The sequence below is a fragment of the Ascidiella aspersa genome, chromosome 7 (assembly GCF_963924565.1).
Source record: "Ascidiella aspersa chromosome 7, kaAscAspe10.2, whole genome shotgun sequence".
Classification (NCBI taxonomy): domain Eukaryota; kingdom Metazoa; phylum Chordata; class Ascidiacea; order Phlebobranchia; family Ascidiidae; genus Ascidiella; species Ascidiella aspersa.
Genome location: NC_139453.1, coordinates 27,215,849 through 27,236,379, shown reverse-complemented (window position 1 = coordinate 27,236,379; position 20,531 = coordinate 27,215,849). Strand labels below are relative to the sequence as shown.

Here is a 20,531-nt window from a genome sequence, read left to right as displayed (position 1 = left end):
AAACCCAGGCCCGACATCATTGTTTGTGGCCCGCGAAGCACTGTTGAATTATTGTAATGCGTACAGGGTTTATTTTAAATAAATATAAGTGACCAACAATTAGTGAGCATACTGCAATGGTTTGGTTAGGGTTACATTTTTCCGATTACACTATTAAATAAACCAGTTTACTATAACTTGGCAAAAAAAGCCTAATTTTTTGTAAGTGTCAGACAGGTTTGAAAGTCGCAGTGCGTCCTATATGGAACTTTCTAAAATGGCTGTTTTGCAATGCAAGTTATATTTGTGTTCACTTATAACTGCAGTCTTTTTCGAAATAGTGTTGTCAAATATGCAATTTTGCGTGTTTGGAGCGCACCATTCTGCCAGTCTGATTATTAGCGCTTGATTTTATTTGTGCACAATTTGGTGATAGCAGAAAGTTTGTGCAGTTTATATATCTTTCGACAGTTACTTTTTGACAATGCTTTGTGCCGTCATCTGTAAACCCCTTCATGCTCCGACCTAACGAAAATTGTTTATCCGCTCCTGGCATGCATGTAGCCTGCTTTGTGGCCCGTAAAGAATATGTAAGAAATATTGTGCAACCTTGGACCACCCTGACTTAAGAAATCAAAATCAAAAGCCCAAAACAATTGCCAGTAGGAGTTTGTGTAAAGCAGTGTCATATGTTATCCACAAGAGAATAAAGTTTCACATTAATTAATAGGCTTCTTGCAGCACAACAAATGGTAAAATGGTGGAAAATTTGAAGGAATTTATTGTGTTTTACTCTTTAAATAATCTGATCATTCTGTGACCAGAACTTTTTAAGTGGAGGTTCCCAATCAGTTTTCTAACCTGTATAATAAGAAAAATAGTGTAACATACTAAAATAAAAAAATATTTTAAATAAATAAATACTTAAAATATGCCAGTAAGTCACAAACAAAACATTGGTAAAAGTACTCGGAAGTTTTGTATAACTAGACCAGGGCTTTCCAAACTGGGGGTTGCTCATGGAGTTAAATGAAGAAAGTGTTGAAGGAGTCGTCGCCGCCTCCGATGGTCTTGTCGCTGGGCATCTGGCCGTCGGGCTGGATGCAATGCTCCAAGCAGTAGAGCACCCAGCAGGCGTTACCGATCTGGACTCCGGCCTGGCCGACGTGGATTGAAGTGTTAAATTTATAAAATTGTTATATTTTTGTTTGGTATGTTAATGGCAAATTATGTAATGCACATTACTTCAATAAATACATGCCAAAGCAGACATCAAGAAATGATATGTTTTAAAATGTTAAACCTAATGGGTCAAAAAGTTTACTACAATAAAAACAGTCACAGACTGAAAAGTTTGGGTAGCCCTAAACTAGATAGGCCTAAGCTTTACCCATGGACAAATGGCAGTTTGAAGTTTTGTTTATAAGTAAAATAAATACTCTATAATGGTTTGCATTACACTATGATCTCATTGTCACAATAATCTTACCAGAGATTTGTTGTATCTTTGAGGAATAGACTGACTATTTTTTTATTTTCCCAGTGTACTGCTGATATGTCTTTAAGCAATGTCCAACATAATCCCAGAATGGCTGAATCACAGTTATAGACGAATATGTGTTCTTATTATAGTTTAACTAGTAAATACGAGCAAGTTCTATAAAAATAAACCAAGTGGAGAAGTTTAACATTATAATAACATACTCCAATACTGAGCAATCAAATATAATATAATTTGAAAAATTATTAACTGAATTCAGTGACATTTGGTAACTACTGATTTCAAATGTAACTACCTTTTTTAAATGTAACTACAAATGCTAATTGCTTGCTTCACTCGCACAAACAGCACACCACCAATAATATTTGCTAGTTAAATATTACACACAGCAAACTGAGGTGCAAAAACTTTTTGTTTGAGCGATGTTTTCAAAGAATTTGGTATTAATTTTCAGTTTATGGTATCAATTTCAATGTGTCTTAATTTGTAACACTGGAACAAGTATATAGAAGACTATTTAGAGCAGCAGTACAGCATAAATTTATTTTGCGCACTGAACACTGGCATACTAAAGAAAAATTACTGTATGGAAAGTATTCTTTAGGATAAGGATATATTTGTGTAAAGAACATTTCCTAAATGAGCAATGGCTGTTACCATTTACCAAGCACAGCAAATTTTTTTATTTAAATTAAATTGGTATACAACCAAATATTACTCCAGCTTACTTTATGTAAGAAAAGCTAAAATTACCACCAAGGGGCAGACAAAATTTGCACTTCAAAAAATTGTTCGCAAGCTGCATAGCACTACTGCGCCCCACCGCTAAATTTGGGATCTTAAACAGTAGTATAGAAATAGATACATTTGTATTCCAATAGTAATGTAAGGCAGTGGTTCGCAAACTTTTTTTGCGACGCCCTCAAAAAATAATTTTGATTTGCGGCACACTTATCAAATTTGGAATTCTACAATTTTTAGTAAAATTTATACACTACAGCCAATTCATTTATGGGTTTGGTTTACCAAAAGTTTCTTTTTCTGTAATACGCTCTGTAGTGTACAGTGTACAATGCAAAATACCTATATCATTTACATTAATAAGCTAACAATTAACACCGCCATACAGTTAAGTTTAATGAGTTCGGCACCTTGAAATTAACAACAAACTAAGTGATATTAATTTAATTTATACGCCAATTCCTCACATAAATCTTAACGTAGAAAGTAACGCAAAAAACGGTCATTAAATACCGCAACGGGTTACGGTGCGGGTTTGAGTTTGGGTTGGTAGAGCATTATTATTAATAATAAAATAATGATGTGCGTTGCGTTATGCGGCATTTGTAGACCGTTTTTTGCGTTACTTTCTACGTACCAAATGGAAAGAGCCCCGAAATCAACGACATAGCTCAATCGCGTACATTTTAACAGTAACACGCCTTTCAAAAAAGTACAGTAGGGTCCTAAGAAAGTGTCACGCAACTTGTGATAACCTTGCCTGTCCTACCAAGTCAATTTTGTAAACAGAAAACGGTTTAAATTAGGACTAGGGGTCATTAAACAACAAATTACGCCAAAAGCGTACATTTTTATAACAGGCTTAAATGGGAAAGATGATGTTTTTCTTATTGTGAATCAGACCGTGACGGCTGTCGAAAGTAGAATGTATTGCTTAAAGGCAAAAGAAAAAAGGCAAAAGTGAGAGTTTGTCCTCATGGTTATAATCTCTTTGGTTTGAAGCAACAAACATGTATATTTTGTTCTTTGCTTTGGTGAAAGTAAGCCGAAACAGCTTTTCAGTAAAAAAAATGTTTGTAGATACGCCGTACAAATATTAAGTATTTTATTACCAGTACATCTCGCCATATCTTTAAAAGTATTTAACACCAGTTGTTTTGCATATTTGTGCACGACTTCGAATGACAACCTCAGGTTTCCTAAAGTTACTTGATTTAGACATCACGTTAAGACCTAACTTTGTGACATCACCTCTAAAACGTTATGTTTTGCGGTAAAAAAAGTATTCTACTTCACCGGGTAACCTATAATTCAGGTCTGTCTTAGATTTGCGGAAATCCTCTTTGGATTGCTTTCCTACTCAACACATAAATCGTCCACCCGATTTATCGACAAATTTGGCTTAGCAATGCCACAGTATACCGCATTTTTGTCCCAAACCAAAACAAAAGGAATATATGATTTCCTGATTCCAGGATCACGCTTATTTGCATAGAAAGATAAAATGTCTGTTGGCGTTGATTTTTTTACTTCGGTCTTACAAGTAAATAACAACAAACATGCTTGTGATTCTTTTTTTGTGCATTATTAGTGCAAAAACAGCAACGCACCGACGCAAACAGAAGAACATGAAAAATAAGTGAAGAATCTCTCAGATTTCGATCGGCCTCAGTACAGGCTTCCTTATGTGTCTCATAGAAGAGCCGGGTTCAGTTGGTTTGAAAGGGGCAAGGGAACCGTAAGGTCTCGGTATAGGCAACTCGGATTCGTCATCGGGAATGTACGCGTTGGGTCGCGGTTCTGCGGTCGTCGAAGACCCTCCGGCAATCTGGTACTGCTGCTCCTCTTGCTCGACCTTGCGGAGAAAATAAGAGTTTAAAACGATCGCTAGGTGGATCCAAGAGCGGGAGGTGAGCAGCAGCACTGATCAAGGTTTGTTGTCGGAGCATTATTTTGTACTAGGAATGTTGGAATATCAGTCCGATTGTTTGTGGTTCATTCATCAGCAAAAATTACAAAAACAAACCACATTATTAACATTGAATTTAAAAAAAAATGTCAAAAAAAACAAAAGAAAATAGAAAAAAAGCGTGACGTGATAACCGACCGATTTCACTAAAATATTTTGACTAATTTTAGCAGAAATCTCTTATATCTATCAATAAAACTTAACAGAACAGGATAATATGTTTAGAGGAGTTTTTAGCTAAACCTATTTTTGTGAAGCAGGCTTACTGGGACTAATTATTGCTATTATTCGCTTGACAATTAAACACATATAGAGTAATAGACATTTAGATAAGTTTGTAGAAATAAGAAGGATTATATTTAACCAGTAAAGCGATTTTAACCCACACCCAACTCACCATTGCCTTTTCGACGTCTTGCGCTCTCTTCTGTTCATCAGACCTCAGATTCTTCTGCCACTCGAGGGCGATCTCGTCACTCGGAGCAACGCCCTAATAAGGTCAAAAACATGTCAACTGCTGGTGTGGCTATATTTTTTTCAAAGTGAAGTAAATTTGCCTATTTATTTTGTAAGGTCAAGACGCCCTGAAAACGGTCAAAAAACATGTCAAGTGCTAATGAGGACAAATTTTTCTATTTAAACAAGGAATTTTTAAGTAAACTTGCATACTGTGTATGGTTTGTGAGGTTTAATAACCTTAAAAAACAAAAAAGTTTTTTTTCAAACATATTCGCTATGAAGGTTATAGTTTGACGTAGAATAAATACCAAGGCCCATAAAGAAGGTATAGGTAGCATATATAATTCTTTATTTATTTTCAACATGTTGTATGGGCTTTGATATTTATTCAAAGACGTTTTTGTTTTACAAAAAAGAAACCACAATGTATAATCTGGAAAAAAGCGAAACCGATTTTGTTTTGAGTAAATTTTTACACAACTCAAACAAAAGTGACGAAACATCTGTTCAATTCTGACACCTATTGTCTGTTTAGGCAAGAATTACGGCAAACAAATTACGTTGTGTCTCCTGGTAAAGGTCATTACGGATTTATCTACTGTCCATTTGGTCATTTATAGATAACATTATGGCAACAAATTAGGCTGTGTCTCCTGGTTACTCGGTCATTACAGGTTAGTACCAACTACTTTGTAATTTAGCATAAAAATTACGAGCGAACAGCAAAGTAAATGAAAATAAAGCAGCACCTGTTCCATTCTGACGTAACACTGCTGCAGGTCGTTTCGCATCTGCTTGGACTTCTGCTGAAGCTGCATGGCGTCGGCCTGCGTCATTGCCAGTTCGGACACGAGGCCCATCATCTTTCGCGTCACGTCCTTAATGCGAGACTGGAAGCTGTTCACCTGCGAAAACAATCCGGGTCGCTACAGTCTAGCTAGCTCTGTTTTCAGTTAGATGTAGTAGGATTGTAGGCATATCAAAACCCATTCTGTTGCCACGGATTGTGTTTTACAAAAAAAAAAGACAGAATCCAAAATCATCTGCGCATATGTGTGTCACTCTGAAAGTTCATTTTTTGCGTACTCCTCATTATGTATTAGAATTAGAATATAAAATAATACATGCCTCTCTGAAGTGAGTCAAATGGAAATCTTTGCAACAAAAAATTGTTTTTATAAACCAGTAGAACTAACTTTAAATGGTAAACAAAAATTGACAAACGGCCTAATATCGTCGTTTTTTAAGTTGTGGATATTATTGACGCGAAACATTTGTCGGCCGATCTAAAGTTTAGAAAAATGTTCGATATTTTTTATTTAATTATGAAATATTACTGTTCAAGGTGGTATTTTTTCTTTAAATTAGGGCAATTTTTTTTTTCTTAATGAAATACAAAGAACACTTGCAACGAAAACACTTTCCAGTGTAGTTAGAGTCAATAAACAACTCATTTATAAAGTGTTTTTAATCTGCGTACGTGTAATAGGTTATTATGTGTGACGCAGAACTTTTTGTCATTTTGGAAAATAACCAGTTTGTATATCTGAAAATCCTAAATTTATCTCAGACTACAAAATTAAAAGCTGTGTGCGCATATACCAGTGTGTCTCAACCTATGTTACGCCCTGCCGCGCCCTAGTATATTAGAATCTACCGCCTAACCTATACTTGTCCGACAGGACGCAACCGCAATGAGTTCTTAAAAGATAATCGGGAGTTATTTGCCTCAATGCTTAAGTTTATTCTACAGACCACACAACTTAACCCAAGCAACTAAGTGTATTAGATGAGCCAAAATGTCAAACACCACACCAACGCTTAATACGTGAGCAAAAGTTACTTACAAACAGGACACTACACATAAAACGTGCTGACCTCTAAACGCAATGGCCCACTTCCCAAATACTGGACAAAAGAGACGCTCTGACGCCGATTAATATAGACACCTTCTAAAAAGCAGTTACGCAAGAACTGGAAGTGCGGGAAGGGCGTCAACGAGTTATAGGAAAGCACGCAATTTAATAAAGACAGTAAAGTTATAGCGATGGCAAAACAGATTAATTCTTCGGTCCGAGGACGGCTGGCGCCAGCGAAAAGATTAGATCAGGGCAAGGTGACCATTATTTGCGAGATTGGCAGTCATTAAATTCAAAAGTCCAGTGGAAAATCGCCAGAGGTCAGATTAGAAAGATCACGAGAAACGCACCATTAAAACGTCCCGTGTGCAGAGAATGTTAAACTGGCTTAAAAAGGGCCGTGTGCACAAACAGATTAAACACATACCAACCAAAATAAGATGTTACAGTTTAATACATTTCGAAATATGAACCCAAGTCCCTAATCCCTATTTTTAAAGTAAGGCGCAAATTAATAATTAAAGTTAGAATTCGCAGTTGACAAAATGACAAGAAAAACACGCTACAGGTCGCAACCCGAAATTCTGTCGCTGTTTAATTTGATTGGGTCCCGACTGCTGTAGTTCACAAGGTTTGATTTATCGGGTTTGGTTGTGAGCAGGATTGCTCAAAAATTTAATCAAAATAGTAAGGAAATACGAATATATAGCTTATATTTATTAAATTTCGAATTTATGCTATTTGTCTGAGGTTTTTTCACTTTTAAAAAGTAGAGTACGGTCGCCAAAGCTGTTATTTACACTTAGTATTCGGGTAGTCACGGAAAAAGGTTGATAAACACTGCGCCAATGTTGTAATGACTTAAGTCAATGACTTGACTTGACTTAAGTCATTTGGGCAAAATGACTTGACTTGACTTAAGTCTTTCGGACAAATGACTTGACTTGACTTAAGTCTTTTGAACAAATGATTTGGGTTTGAAATAAAGCAAGTATTTTTTTAATAAAATTGAGCTATTTGTCCAATTTTTGCACAATAAACAAATTTCTTGCTATATGTTGCGTTTTTCTTATTATTTAGTTCAGTTATTGTTCAAAGTCATACGAGTTTAAAAATTCTAATAGATAACGTTTTATTTTTATGACAAGGACATGACTTGAAGTTGACTTGCTTTAATTATGACTTGACTGGGACTTGACTTGTTATTTATTCGAAAAGACTTGACTTGGACTTAAGTTATTTTACAAATAACTTGACTAAGACTTAAGTCATTTTCAAATGACTTGTTTACAACACTGCACTGCGCTACAGACTAAAACGGCTTTCGTTAAGCTAAGTATTTTGTAGCGAAATATTTTTTTCCCATAGGTGACCCAACTTTAGGTGAAGGTCGACGCGCACGTGTTACCAGGTTACCTTCTTGGCCAGCAGCAGCGAATCGTCCTTTCCGACGTTGACCTTGTTGTTGACCCGATCAGTGAGGCGTGACGACTGCTCGAACACGAGGTCACGCTCCAGTAGCTGCTCCTCCTTCTCGGCCAATCGGATCTCGAGCTGACGAGAAACAAAGTTTTAAAACTAGAAACGGGTGTTGAGTTCGGGGCAAATTTACGCTAAACATTATCAGACTTAACAAACATATTTCGGGTCAATATTACGAATATATAACGTCAAAGATATGTGCGCCTGAATGCCACCTTTATATTTGTTTTTACCATAAAAAGGGACTATTGTTATACGAACAAAACACAACACAAATCTAATTGCAACTGAAAATGATAACTAAAACACTGTAAAAGAACGGTCTAATATCGTCTGGTTAATTTCCTGGAAGATTTTTAAGTTTAGAAAAAGCTCATCAAAATGAAAATATGTTGTAGAAGAAAAGTGCTCGTTGCCTTACAGTTGAAATAGTCTTTAAACGACTTTTATCGAAAATGTTCTTAATTTTTCTCAGGTCAATATTTATTTCAAAGTCGCTTTTTTTAGTTTCTTTATCGACTCACAAATTTCGACGCTCTTAATTTATTTCTTATTTTTTTAATTTTCAATCCAGTAAATTATTGTCCCGCTTATACCTTCTCGACGAAGGTCCGTAGTTCGGTGGGAGTCGGGTCTTTCCCCTGGAGGAGCCGGACTCTTCCGGGCTGATCCGGGTCCTCTAGCTGCTTCTCCAGGAAACGCATCCGATCCTGGCACTGGGATAACTGCGGGAAGATAAAGGAAAAAGCGTTTATCATTGTGAAGTACAAACATCATAATTACGTCTTTTTTAGTTATAAGTTTTTAACTAAATTCAAAGGTCCAGAGTTCGATTCCCAAGTGAGGCAATGCAATTGAGCTCTGTAGATAAAGTTTTTGTCCAGGGATAATATTACACTTTTGCGATTCTTTCTTTTTTATTTTGCAAGGGTTGTTAATCAAATTAGCCGCAAAAGAATCGTTTAGTGATAAAGTCACAAGGCACCAGGTTAGCAAATCCTAGGATCCAATCTTCAAATCCCCGGCCGAGGCAAGGTACTTAGTAGTTCACATTTATAGTAATAATTAATTCCTATATTCATTTGACTCACAACAACCAAGTAAAAAACAACATGTTATGCGCATAATATTGACATGGTTGTGTGCGGCTTTCAAAAGGCCCCTTAAAGTGCAGTTTTAAGTTTAAAATGCGGCCACGCCCTCTAGATTGGCTTAAAATGGTACCAAAAACGTTTTAACAAATGTCAACCATGTCATTTTACGAATTTTTTCGCATTTTTCCGTAGCTCAAGCCCTACTCCTGTCGGCCGCATAATATTTATCGTTGTGAAAGCAATATATCATTTTTCATGAAAAAGGCACTTTTGGCCTTGCTTATTGCTGGTCGCTTGAAGTGCAGTTTTAAGTTTTAAATTAACAATTTTGTGCAAAGTGAAACTTATAATTTCCAACAGTATACCAGTAGTGCATGTGCAATACAAAAATGATGTTGCTACGGAGCACGAGTTCGATACTGTTAACCTTGTGGTGCCCCATCTGCTGTAAGCTCAAGATATACTTTATAAATATAATAAACAGCTTAATAAAAAGCCCTATATTTAAAACGCAATGCGAAGTAAGTGTAGCAACCTGTATTTGTAAAGTGGCCATTTCATCGTGCAAGTGTTTGATGTTGGGCTTGTTTTTCCTTCCCAAGTTGATTTGTCGTTGCTCCTCAGCTGACCGCATTTTGAGGAATCTAGATAAAAACAAAAATAGTTTAAAACTTTATATAATTTAGAACGAATGTAGAACGAGATTTGTCTGCTAAATTTAAAAGGGCGTGCCCTTTGTAACTATCAAAATAGCTAGCATTTCAACCTTTGGAAACAGAAAATTTTAGTAGAATCGTGAACCAATAGGCTAAAACTTGGAATTAACAAAAAAACACAAATTTGTTTTTTTTACAGAAATACAAACAACATTGATGACAATTGTGTTTTGTTAATGTTAATATTCTAATTTATTTTGTTACAAAGTGCACCGAATTTATCCTAAAAAAGTGTTTGGGACATATTTGGACTGTTGGTTAGATGTGCTATTAATTTAATTTGCAGGCCTTTTTAAGTAGGTTAAACCAGTGTTGTAATGACTTAAGTCAATGACTTGACTTAAATGCACTAAAGTCACTGCTTTTAAATGAATTGACTTGACTTAGGTATTTAAGACAAACGACTTCGGTGAAATTAAGTGTTTTCCTTAAGCCTTTTTTTGCAAAATTTGGTTAATTGGAAATAATCTCTAATAATGACTTGACTGGGACTTGACTCGGTATTTATTCAAAAAGACTTGACTTGGACTTAAGTTATTTTACAAATGATTTGACTGGGACTTTAGACATTTCAAAATGAACTGTTTAAAATATTGGGTTCCGTCGGTCGTGTGTGTTTAATATGTGCGTTGCGGATCTGTGTGTCCGTATGTCACCTGATCTCCTCTTCCATTGCTTGCACGGACACGTTGCCGTTCCGGATCATGGTCTCCTGGATGTTAAACTTCTCGTAGAAGACGCAAACCTCCTCTTCCCTTTCCACCAGCTGGACTCCTCTGCGCGCAAACAACAAACAAAGCTAGAGGTCATTTCAATGTCAAGCCATGTGGAGTAATATACGCAGGTTAATGTTGCAGTGCTTTTGAATCGATCCAACTTAAATTCATTGTATTATTGTCATTTTCTTTCTTTTTTGAGTGTTTTTACAAATTTAACTTTAATATATATATTTTTTTTTCAAAACTATCAAGACAAATAAACTTTTTTTGTATACATTTGGTGTTAACATAAACATGCCTCGCCATGGAAATCAAGTTATTCCGAAACTATCTTAAATAGAAAGAAGTTTAACACTGCTAAATATTATTTATATAATCACACAATTAACTTGTCCAATTTTTTGGCAAAAACCACAAAAAACAATCTGTAGCCTATCACTCAGATAAAGAACAAACGTAGGCTATATTAAGAATAGAACAAAGCAGTTCCGAACTGTGAAATTAACAAAGAAGGGCCAAGTTCCCCCCTTGGATCCGCCCCTGATTTCTCTAAAGCTCATCCTTCATACAAGCTAGGCACCAATATTGCGTTTCTCGATTTTCGAACACTTTGAACAGCCAAGAACATATCAGAAGGACACAAAAACACGCACAAAAAACAAAAGAGTCCCTTACCTGTCGTTGCGATGCTGCACTGCTGTCTCGTACTTCTTCCTTAGTTGTACCATCCCCTCTTCGGCCTGGTTATTGAGGGTGTTCAGCTTGCCGATCTGCATCTTAAGCTGTTCACGTTTCTCGTCTAGTTCAGCCTCCAGCGCCAGGGCCTTGGAGCGCTCGTTTCTTAGAGAGTCGCGCAGAACCAACGAGTTCATCTTCTTCAACTTGGCCTTTTGTAGGTTTCTTAAAAGAAAAATTGAATAAACTCTATGGGCGTTTTAAAGAGTTATTGTATAACTTTATACTCGATTGGGTACAAATATATCGTACTGTTTCAATTGGAAATGCTAATTACAAATCTATTCATTTTGTAGCCCTCAAGACTAAGAGTTTTACAAAATAAGATCAGTAGTATCTGGTGGGGGTAATAAATTTATACATTGCAATTCGTACAATCAGGTTTCACATGAAGTTACTAATTTATACGGATTGTCTTCAAAAAAGAATAGCAACAGACGGGGTCAAAGGTAATTTCCATTTGTCACATACTTAGTGCAACATGCTTAGCTAATGAACTACTTTTTAGGGTTTGTTAGATTGACTTATACCAAAAATTATGTTTGTGAGAACCAAAATGTTGTTTATTAAATTACCTTTCAATATTGGTGACAGTCGTTCTTAGAATTTCTATTTCGTTCGCAAGAATCTTAATCTTTTCTTTCATTTCGGCGGATTTCTGTGAACTGGCCTGGATTTGGTTCACGCACTTGTTTCTCTCGTTCTAGAACAGAACACAGTAAGTCAAACTGATTGTCACCGAACCATTGCCCATTGTCTTAAAAAAAACTCACCTTTATGACATCATAAAGCTTTGCGAATTCTTGCAGGTGGACTTGAACCTCGATGTTCTTTTTCTTGTGGTCGTTGATTGCGAGGCCTTTGCTTTTTAACTCTTGCTGAGCACGCTTGCAACGTTGCTAAATATAGAATAATAGATTTAATATGAAAGACATTTTAATTTTCTAGCAAAATGGGCATTTTCAAGTTCTGTTCGCTTAGATCAGGGATGTCCAACCTGCGGCCCGTCTGAAATTTTTGTGCGGCCCGCTAGTCATTTTCACACCCAAGTAGTATTTTAAACGTTCAATATTAGCCTAATTGAAATGTACCATTCAGCTTTTAGGAGCACACTAATAGTATAATATGGGTAAAAAAATATATATATAACTCTTAAGGCCCGTTATAACTCTAAAGGCCAATACTTCCCTGGCTTGGATTCTGACATCCCTGGCTTGGATTCTGTTTCAAGGTAATGAAGTTATAGGATTTAAATCCGTTTTTTTTTTAAATAAAGGGCCATGCGTATAGGTCGAAAGTTTCCACTGATGAAAACATTAGATTTGAAATAATATTTACCGAGTTTAACATTTATGCCATATCGCGTTGTCTGTGTTTAACGAAATGTATAGGAATCGGTAAAGATCAAATTCGATAGCAAATTAAAAAAAAAAAGGAAAACAGTTTAGTTGACCTTCATCAGTATTTTTGTGTACAAAAGTCGACACTGCAATTTTTTCAATAGATAATATGATTGTTATTTTACAATTTCGCGATGAATAACAAATAAATAAAACTCTCTGGATATTGAAAAAAGAAAGACATCTGCGTCATCTTAATCTTATTTGCAATAGTAAAACGCCGCAAACCAACCCCGGCTCTCATAAAGCCCCTGGACCTTAAACCTATCCATTATCTTAGCATTATTTGCAATATTTGTCAAAAAACGTCAAAGAATGCATTAAGCCAGTGGTCGGCAAACTTTTTTTGTCGCGGCCCAAAGTATTCTTTTCAGACCTATTGAAGGCCCACTTATACGTAAAACACTACGAAAACGGTGGCGGATTCAGGATATTTGATTTTAGGGTGAAAGATTACACGACAATTTTTTCAATTACATATTGTTAAAGTTGGCAAAAAATATAGTTCGACAGACTCTCAGGACCATATTTGGCACTCGGGCCTTTCCAAGCTGAGCCAATTTGAAAATTCTATGTCATACCAACTTTTAAAATAAAGCGCAATGAACGTACGGCTATCACGCGGCCCACAACTACATGATAACACTAAACTATCCAAAAGTAACTCGCGGCCCACTAAAAATGGCTCTGCGGACCGCATCTGGGCCGCGGCCAACAGTTTGCCGACCACTGCCTTAAGCTAACCTCGGCTCTCATAAAATCCCTGGACTTTTGCTCGCGTTCGTCGGCCTTGATCTGCGACAGTCTCGTGAGGTCTCCCACCGCTGCTCTCAGCTCCTCCTGCTGCTTGATCAACTTCTCTTCCTCGTGGATACAGTCGTCCACCTTGACTTGCTCCACCGAGGTAAGCGAGTTCTGGGAGTCGGGAGGAATAAAGGTTAGACATTGCAGTTAAAACGCATGGAGTGGTGTTAAAATGTTTTTATAATTTTACACACTATATAGGTTTTATATTTATTATATTAGAATCTCCAAACATTATGACGTCAACAATGTTCTATTCGAACATTGAAGCAATGCTAACTACTTTTTACTAGTTTATTGGTAATAATCATCATTATAATTTTTAAAAGGGTTTAAAATGAATAAGACTAGTCAGGACGATATCGCAGAGTATTCACTTTTGTATGTTTTTTTAATGAAGTTTTACAACTTCAAACTATTAGAACGCCATAAATGTACGTTGTTTTACAGAAAGGTTTACACAATACTTCTTTAACCTTCTTTATGATGTACGGGAATTAATATCTTTTCAAGCGGGGTAGAAACGAATGTATTTTTATTGAAACGTACACACTTACGCCGTGGGGCATGATATTGATTCTAACCTAACCAACACCCCTAGCAATATAACTTCGTATTGAGTTTCCTGTACCATTCCCTCCAAACAATATACCGTTAGCAATGCCATTTAGCAATGTGAGTACGACCCAATCAAGCATTTTGCATTTATGAACCAACCTGTTGTCCTAGCTTCCTTCTTGCTTCGTCTACTTCTGCTTGTAGCTGCTTGCGTTTCTCGTACAACGAACCGTCGTCTTTGGGTACGATGTCCACCTAGCAAGAATCGGAGGTTAGTGGTGTCAAGCGCGAAAACGTAATTTCTGTGGCTTTTTAGCGCTGTCTGTCTTTCCGCAAAATCTCTCTTAATTACCAACATTAACCCAAAATTTTTAGAACAATGTGCTGTCAGCGAAATCGGAAAACTACGAATGCGCTGTGACATAACAGCAGTCATATAACTAGCACATTATAACGTTTAAGAATTTCAAACCAAGATCAGTTGAAGGTTTGAAACAAAACCTATCGACATTTCACATAAAGAAAGAAATAAACTTACGACCACGGCCATATTGAAACAATAATTACACAGGCTGACAAACAGGTCGACAGAGAGACAAGGGATCAAAAATCAGCAGACAGTTGGAACGTGAGTTGAGACAGGCGAAAAGCCCAAGGACTGACGGGCAGACGGGCGAAGTAGACAGACAGACAAACAAATAGACACAATCCTACAAACAGAAGGACAGAAAGACGGACAAACAAACAAGCAGACAAAAAAAATACCAACCTGGTCCTTGACCTTCTCGTGTATGGTCTGTTGATGTGCCAGGGCGTCGTGTGACACCCTCAGCTGTTGTTCGAGCTTCTTGAGTTGCCTTAGGTCTCGGTCCTTTTCACGTTGTTTCCTGGTAAGTGTGTCGTGGCCTGTCTTCTTTTCCAGCTGCGTGTGGCGCAACGAGAGATCGAGAGAAGCCCTGTAAGAAAAAAACAGCGGTTAGCTAAACTTTTTGACTGCCCTGACATCATTGATCGACAGGTTCGCTAAGTCTGCGAATCGCTCCTCGCTGAGCCTGTGTTTGTGTAGCTCTGTTGGTAGAGCGACGGTCCCGGTATAACCGGAGGGCGTGAGTTCGAACCTCACTGCAGTCGAGTTGTTTTTCTAGCCTGCCTTGTTTGCATCATTGATCGACAGACTCTAAAATGGCTTTCTGTGTACCTACTAACGAGTTCAAGTTGTAACGCTACAGGGGGCAACAAGCCACTTTTAATTGGTAAAACGCGGTTGTAGGCTGAAAACTTCACCTGTCGCCCAGCAAGACAGTTTCCCGTTCTTTCTCGAACTCGAAATCCTTCATGAGCTTGTCGTACTCTCTCTCTTTCCCCTCGAGCAATGAGCGCTGGTAATCCAGCTCGTCTTCGACCTGCGCATATGATTAATGTTAGGATTCTGATTCGAGGAAGCAACAGAGTTCCATTACTTAGGTGACGGTTTCTGTTATCAATTAAACGCATGTGTCCAGCGAGATTTGAGTCGTTATTTGCGATCCAATACAGCGATTCTACTGTAGCATCTTGCTCCATATTGTTACCGAGTCGAAACCCGGCCATTCAGATGAAGCAGGCTGGCCGGTGTGACGTCAACCAACTCCTGTCAGTGCGTGTTATACAAACTGTCAGCAGATTGCTGGAAGCGTTTGGTCAATTGTCCAAAATTTCTTTTTTTTTTTCATTATTTGTGTTGAAGCACGTTTTCGCGATATTTAATTACCGCCAGCTGGAATGCTGTATATAAGGGGTTTCATTTTGTACCAAAAGCCAGCAGTCTTGCATACTGTTCTCTTCTGGAGTCCAGATCGCCTACGTTACGGAGGTTAAGTATTGTACGTATATCGCAAGTACCTGTAAGTACTGTTTGTCGTTTGTTTATTTGCAATAAATATTCTTTCATTGTGGCTGCGCCCCACACTACCTTGAAAAGCAAATTTATCAAAAAATAGTAGGTTAAAACTCGAGATAACCTGAACTTTCTTTTAGGCAAATTTTGGTCTTATAGTCGGAACTACCTTTAAATGTCCAAATATTTTATTTTACTTTTTTACGCATATTAGTGATGTCAGTTGGTATCGCATCGGATGGAGATAATGTTTGTCAAAAATATGGGGTATTGAAATCGTGATAAAAAGTCTATCTTTGGACTTTCCTAGTCACAACGCTTTGCAAAAAAGATATATTCCTTTTTCTTAACAGAGGTTGTAAAGGTGTTTTCAATTAATTGAATTTTAGTGCAATATTGGATATTAACGGATAAAGTTCAAACATTGAGAGATTGGATTTTATTCTAGCTAATTTGAGGCAAACTAAACTCAACCAAAAATTCACAAATTTAAAAGTTACTTACTTCACGTTTTTCCTCCTCAATTTTAAATCTTTTCCCCTCGATAATTTTCATTTCAGCTTCCAGGCTTTTGCAGGTAACGTTCAGTTCGGATTGTTTCTTGCTAATTTCTCTGCAAAAGACAGATATCAGTTTAGTAATTTTTACACAATTTAGCAGCAAATTACATGTGGATATCACAAAGAGTTAATCAATTAATGTCAACGTGAGCTTTGTGTAGTAGTTTGTTGAACGCAATAATTTATCTTCAAAATTGCCTTGTAAAGCTATATTGAAATATTCGAAATTTAAGATTTAAAAAAGCATCAAAAGCTTGGAAACCATAGTCAAATATACCAGCAAATTTTACCAGCATAACATGAATCTAAATAATTTTGGTTTTAACATGATCTTTTTTCCTAAAATTTCTCGTTATATAGCAAAGTGTTTATTGACCAAAACTTACAGTTTTTGCTTCTGTATTTTGTCGATTTCCTTCGATATTTGTGTAGGTATTCCATGTACTTGGACAAGTTGGTTCTTGAAATTCTCCATTTCTTCGTGCTGCTGTTCCAACTCTTTTGCATCAAGGCCGTTTTGACGAAGTTTGGCCTCTAGGTCTTCCTGCAAAACAGTAAACAATAATCTACCAATGGCAAATACAAAAAGCCAGTTAGAATTTTTCGATTTTAAGTCCATACACTCTCAGATTTTAAGCAAATAATGCCCAGAAAAAAATATATATATTTATATTGAGAAATCCCTCATTTAAATCAAATAAAATGACGAACTTTTAAATTTTTAAGTTCCAGTATTCTCTGTGAATTTTCTTTCTTTGATTGTTCAATTTGATTTTCAATTTCTCGCTTTTTAGTTTCAACTTCATCTTGTTTTGGAATTCTTTCATATTCTCGCTTTAGCAGTCGATTTTCTTCTTGTAATCTGGAACAATTTTGTGTGTTTTGTAACAACAAGTAACTAACAAAAAGTATTTTAGATGACCATATTTTTTTTATGGAAACCAGTTCCAGTGTTATAATGATATAATTCAATGAGGTGGCTTAAGTCTTCTGGGCAAAATGATTTGACTTGGTTTAAGTCTTTTGGACAATTGACTTGACTTAGACTTCACTCATTGAGTGAAATGTTATTTTAAACTGACTTGTTAAAAGCACTAAAATACAATCTGTTGCATTTTAAATAAACAAGTTTTCGATTGATTCTTTCATTACTTTTACCAGCTAACTGCAGGCATATTACTCTCAGTTTTACTCACGAATCAATTTTATATTGCAACTCATATTCCCTTTCTTCAATTTGTTGAAGGTCATTGTGACGCTTGAGCAGTTCCTGGCGAAGTTTGCCAACCTCCGTGTCTATGTTTTCCGGAAAATGGTCAGCCTGTAAAAATAAACACATTAAGTGCCAATGTGTTTTTACATAGTTTTTTGTTTAAAAACATAGTTTTTTTGTTTAAAGCAGGTTTAAAAAATTGTTGGATTTAAATAGAAAACTCTACCAATTTATATTGGTATTCAAAAAACATACTTATAGAATCAAACAACATATTAGATAAAAACTCATAATAAGTATGTTGAATAAATTCCTACTTTTTCTAATTCGTGTCGCTGATTTTCCAACAAGACTGCAAAACTTTTAGCATCTTCCAAAAGTTTTCCCTCAGATTCTCTAGTCCTAAAAACATGGAAAGTCTTTTTCACAATCTTATCAGTGAAATATTTCGTTTGGATTACAAATTATTTTAAAAATTTACGATAAAATTAGGACAATATCAATTTTAATTTGATACTTAAAGTTAAAAATTAACACCTTAAAGTTAGAAGAAAAAGAAGTCTATATTTACTGTTTAAGCATGTCATGGAGAGAGGTGTATTTTGATTTAAGCTCAGCCATTCTTGTCCCAGTTACTTTACCAGCTTCAAATAACTGCACAAAACAAAAGCATTTAAACATGAATCGTTTTAGAAATTTGCACGTAGTTGAGTTTGAGGCAGACGATTACGCATCTGTAAAATTGACACTTTGATTAAAATGAAAAATAATGCAGCCCTAATCAATTATTAAAGATTTTTAAAAACACATACAAATATACTTTTAAAATGTGTGATTGGGTTGTGAGCAAACATAAGGTACACAAATAATTATTTAGAAGACACAAATAAAATACATATATATATATATATAGTATTTAAAATTAGGGTTTAGTCATTGGTGCATGTCAGCATTTTACCTGAGGCTACTAAGCTACATAAGTAGAGCTGCAGGGCATTTTATAAAATGGCAGTTACAAAAGTTAACGTTACTAAAATTCAGATTGACTTGACTTAAATTTTAAATTGGTATATATCTCCTGTACAGATATCAAATCACAGTGTTGTAAACAAGACGTTTTGAAATGAGTTCAGTCCCAGTCAAGTCATATGAAAACTAACTGATGTCTGAGTTAAGTCTTTCGCAAAATAAACAAGTCAAATCCAAGGCAACTCATTAACAAAAACACAAAATAAAGTAAGCAAATTGTTTAAGTGCAAAAATTGAGATAAATAGCCCAGTTTTATAAAGAAAACATGTCATGAAAACACTTAATTTTAAACCAATTTAAGTACAAGTAAAGTTAATTTTAAATTGGTATAGCTTCTGTTCAAACATCAAAATACAATGTTGTAGATAAGTCAATTTTTAAATGAATTCAGTCCAAGTCATCAATTGCCCAAGTCAAGTCATTATTAAAGCAAGCCGAGTTCCAGTTATCAACATAAAAATAAACTATTTATCACAATGACTTAAGTGCAAGTAAAGTCATTTGTCCAATAGACTTAAGTCAAATCAAGTCATTTCATAAAACTGACTTAAGTGCACTTAGGTCTAGTCATTGACTTGAAAGTCATTACAACACTGTTAAATTGCCACCCTTTTCTAAGCCATGATTAACTTGACCCAAACTTTAATTTTAAATTGGTAGCTCCTGAACAGACATTAGTCATCACCTCTTCTAAGCACTGAAACGCTGGACTTGCTGTAACTTCAACTTGACTCTCTTCCTGAAGTCGAACAGTCGGAGCCAAGGCTGACAACGGACGATTTTCCTGGCCATTTCCCTCGTCTAAATCGTCTTCGTCGTCCATTGGCAAATTTGAACTCATTTTAACGTTGTTTCACAAATATTCCTATACGTTATGGGCTAGCTTCAGCCGCCCGCCAACATAATGCACGCAGTAGCTAAAACCAGTTACGAAATTAGTTTTTTAAGATGTAAAAAGGAGTAAAAACTAATATTTACTGCTGGTTAACGTCCTCAAAATTTTATAGATACATTCTCGCCACAAACACATTTAGTTGCTAAGACAACAACCACATAAAGTAAAATTTATTTTAGTTTCGGGTAGTTTTTTATTAGGTTTTGAATTTGCGATTTCACAAAACGTATAGCAGGACTAGGTTCAAAAAATATTTTTTTTAACAAATTTATGTATCTTGCTTTCTTGCAGATAATTCTTAAATTTACTTAAAATTTTCCGGAAACCACTGTAATGCCATTGAGGCATGACGTAGTTAAGATGCACGACAATTTTGTTATGGCATTGTTTTATATCGATTTATGTAGATCAGATTTTGACTTGGCGTGATTGATGAATTATTATATAAAAAAAACTGTAGCTATAGTTGCACAACATTAATACTACACTTATTTTGGACTGGGAAAGGTTGTTATTCTGCTCATTGCGATGACGCCTTAGGCCGATAGTAACGCTAATGGTAACGCGGCTACGAAACAAGCTAACCCTTAATTATGAATATAATTTGTAAATTAATTTGCATTACAAAAAGTATTGGCGCTGGTCTACAATCCTACCACTTTTTTTACAGTAACGAAACGACAAGTTGAAATTGTAAACGAGTTGAAATTGCAAGGAAGAAATAAATATGGGAGGATAAATGCCACTATGGAAAGTATGGCAAGTGCACCCGCGATTTTTTTTTCAACAGACACCAGACCTGCATCCCTAGAAAATGAATATGCACCCCGTTTTCCTTTATGTTATAATAGCGGGGTGCACTTTTCATCTCAGTTGCACCCACTCACCCCAAATTTTTTCGGCGTGCACCTGCGAGATCTGCCATACTTTCCAGGGGGGGA

At 36.0% G+C, this 20,531-nt stretch overlaps 1 protein-coding gene across 1 annotated transcript; it reads right to left on the bottom strand.

Moving 5' to 3' along the window:
* Positions 1 to 3,781: 3,781 nt before the first annotated feature.
* On the bottom strand, positions 3,782 to 19,608 carry LOC146138756 (coiled-coil domain-containing protein 146-like). The gene is made up of 21 exons (XM_083393597.1): positions 19,381 to 19,608; positions 18,237 to 18,319; positions 17,983 to 18,067; positions 17,649 to 17,773; positions 17,164 to 17,314; positions 16,839 to 16,996; positions 16,397 to 16,505; positions 15,301 to 15,419; positions 14,786 to 14,972; positions 14,176 to 14,271; positions 13,399 to 13,569; positions 12,028 to 12,153; positions 11,830 to 11,957; positions 11,195 to 11,419; positions 10,457 to 10,576; positions 9,620 to 9,728; positions 8,587 to 8,715; positions 7,925 to 8,062; positions 5,399 to 5,554; positions 4,588 to 4,680; positions 3,782 to 4,076 (listed from the first exon to the last, which is right to left on the bottom strand). The coding sequence occupies exons 1-21, from the start codon at positions 19,534 to 19,536 to the stop codon at positions 3,873 to 3,875; spliced, it is 2,868 nt and encodes a 955-aa protein (XP_083249723.1). The 5' UTR covers positions 19,537 to 19,608; the 3' UTR covers positions 3,782 to 3,872.
* Between the last annotated feature and the right edge of the window lie 923 nt (positions 19,609 to 20,531).

Bases quoted from the DNA above. Each gene is read 5' to 3' on its own strand.
- LOC146138756 (XM_083393597.1), bottom strand. From the start codon at position 19,536: ATGAGTTCAAATTTGCCAATGGACGACGAAGACGATTTAGACGAGGGA. The intron at 5,555-7,924 runs GTAACCTGGTAA...TTGTTTTCGCAG, and splicing joins CGCTGCTGCTGGCCAAGAAG to GTGAACAGCTTCCAGTCTCG. The intron at 4,077-4,587 runs GTGAGTTGGGTG...TTTCTCCGCAAG, and splicing joins AAGACGTCGAAAAGGCAATG to GTCGAGCAAGAGGAGCAGCA.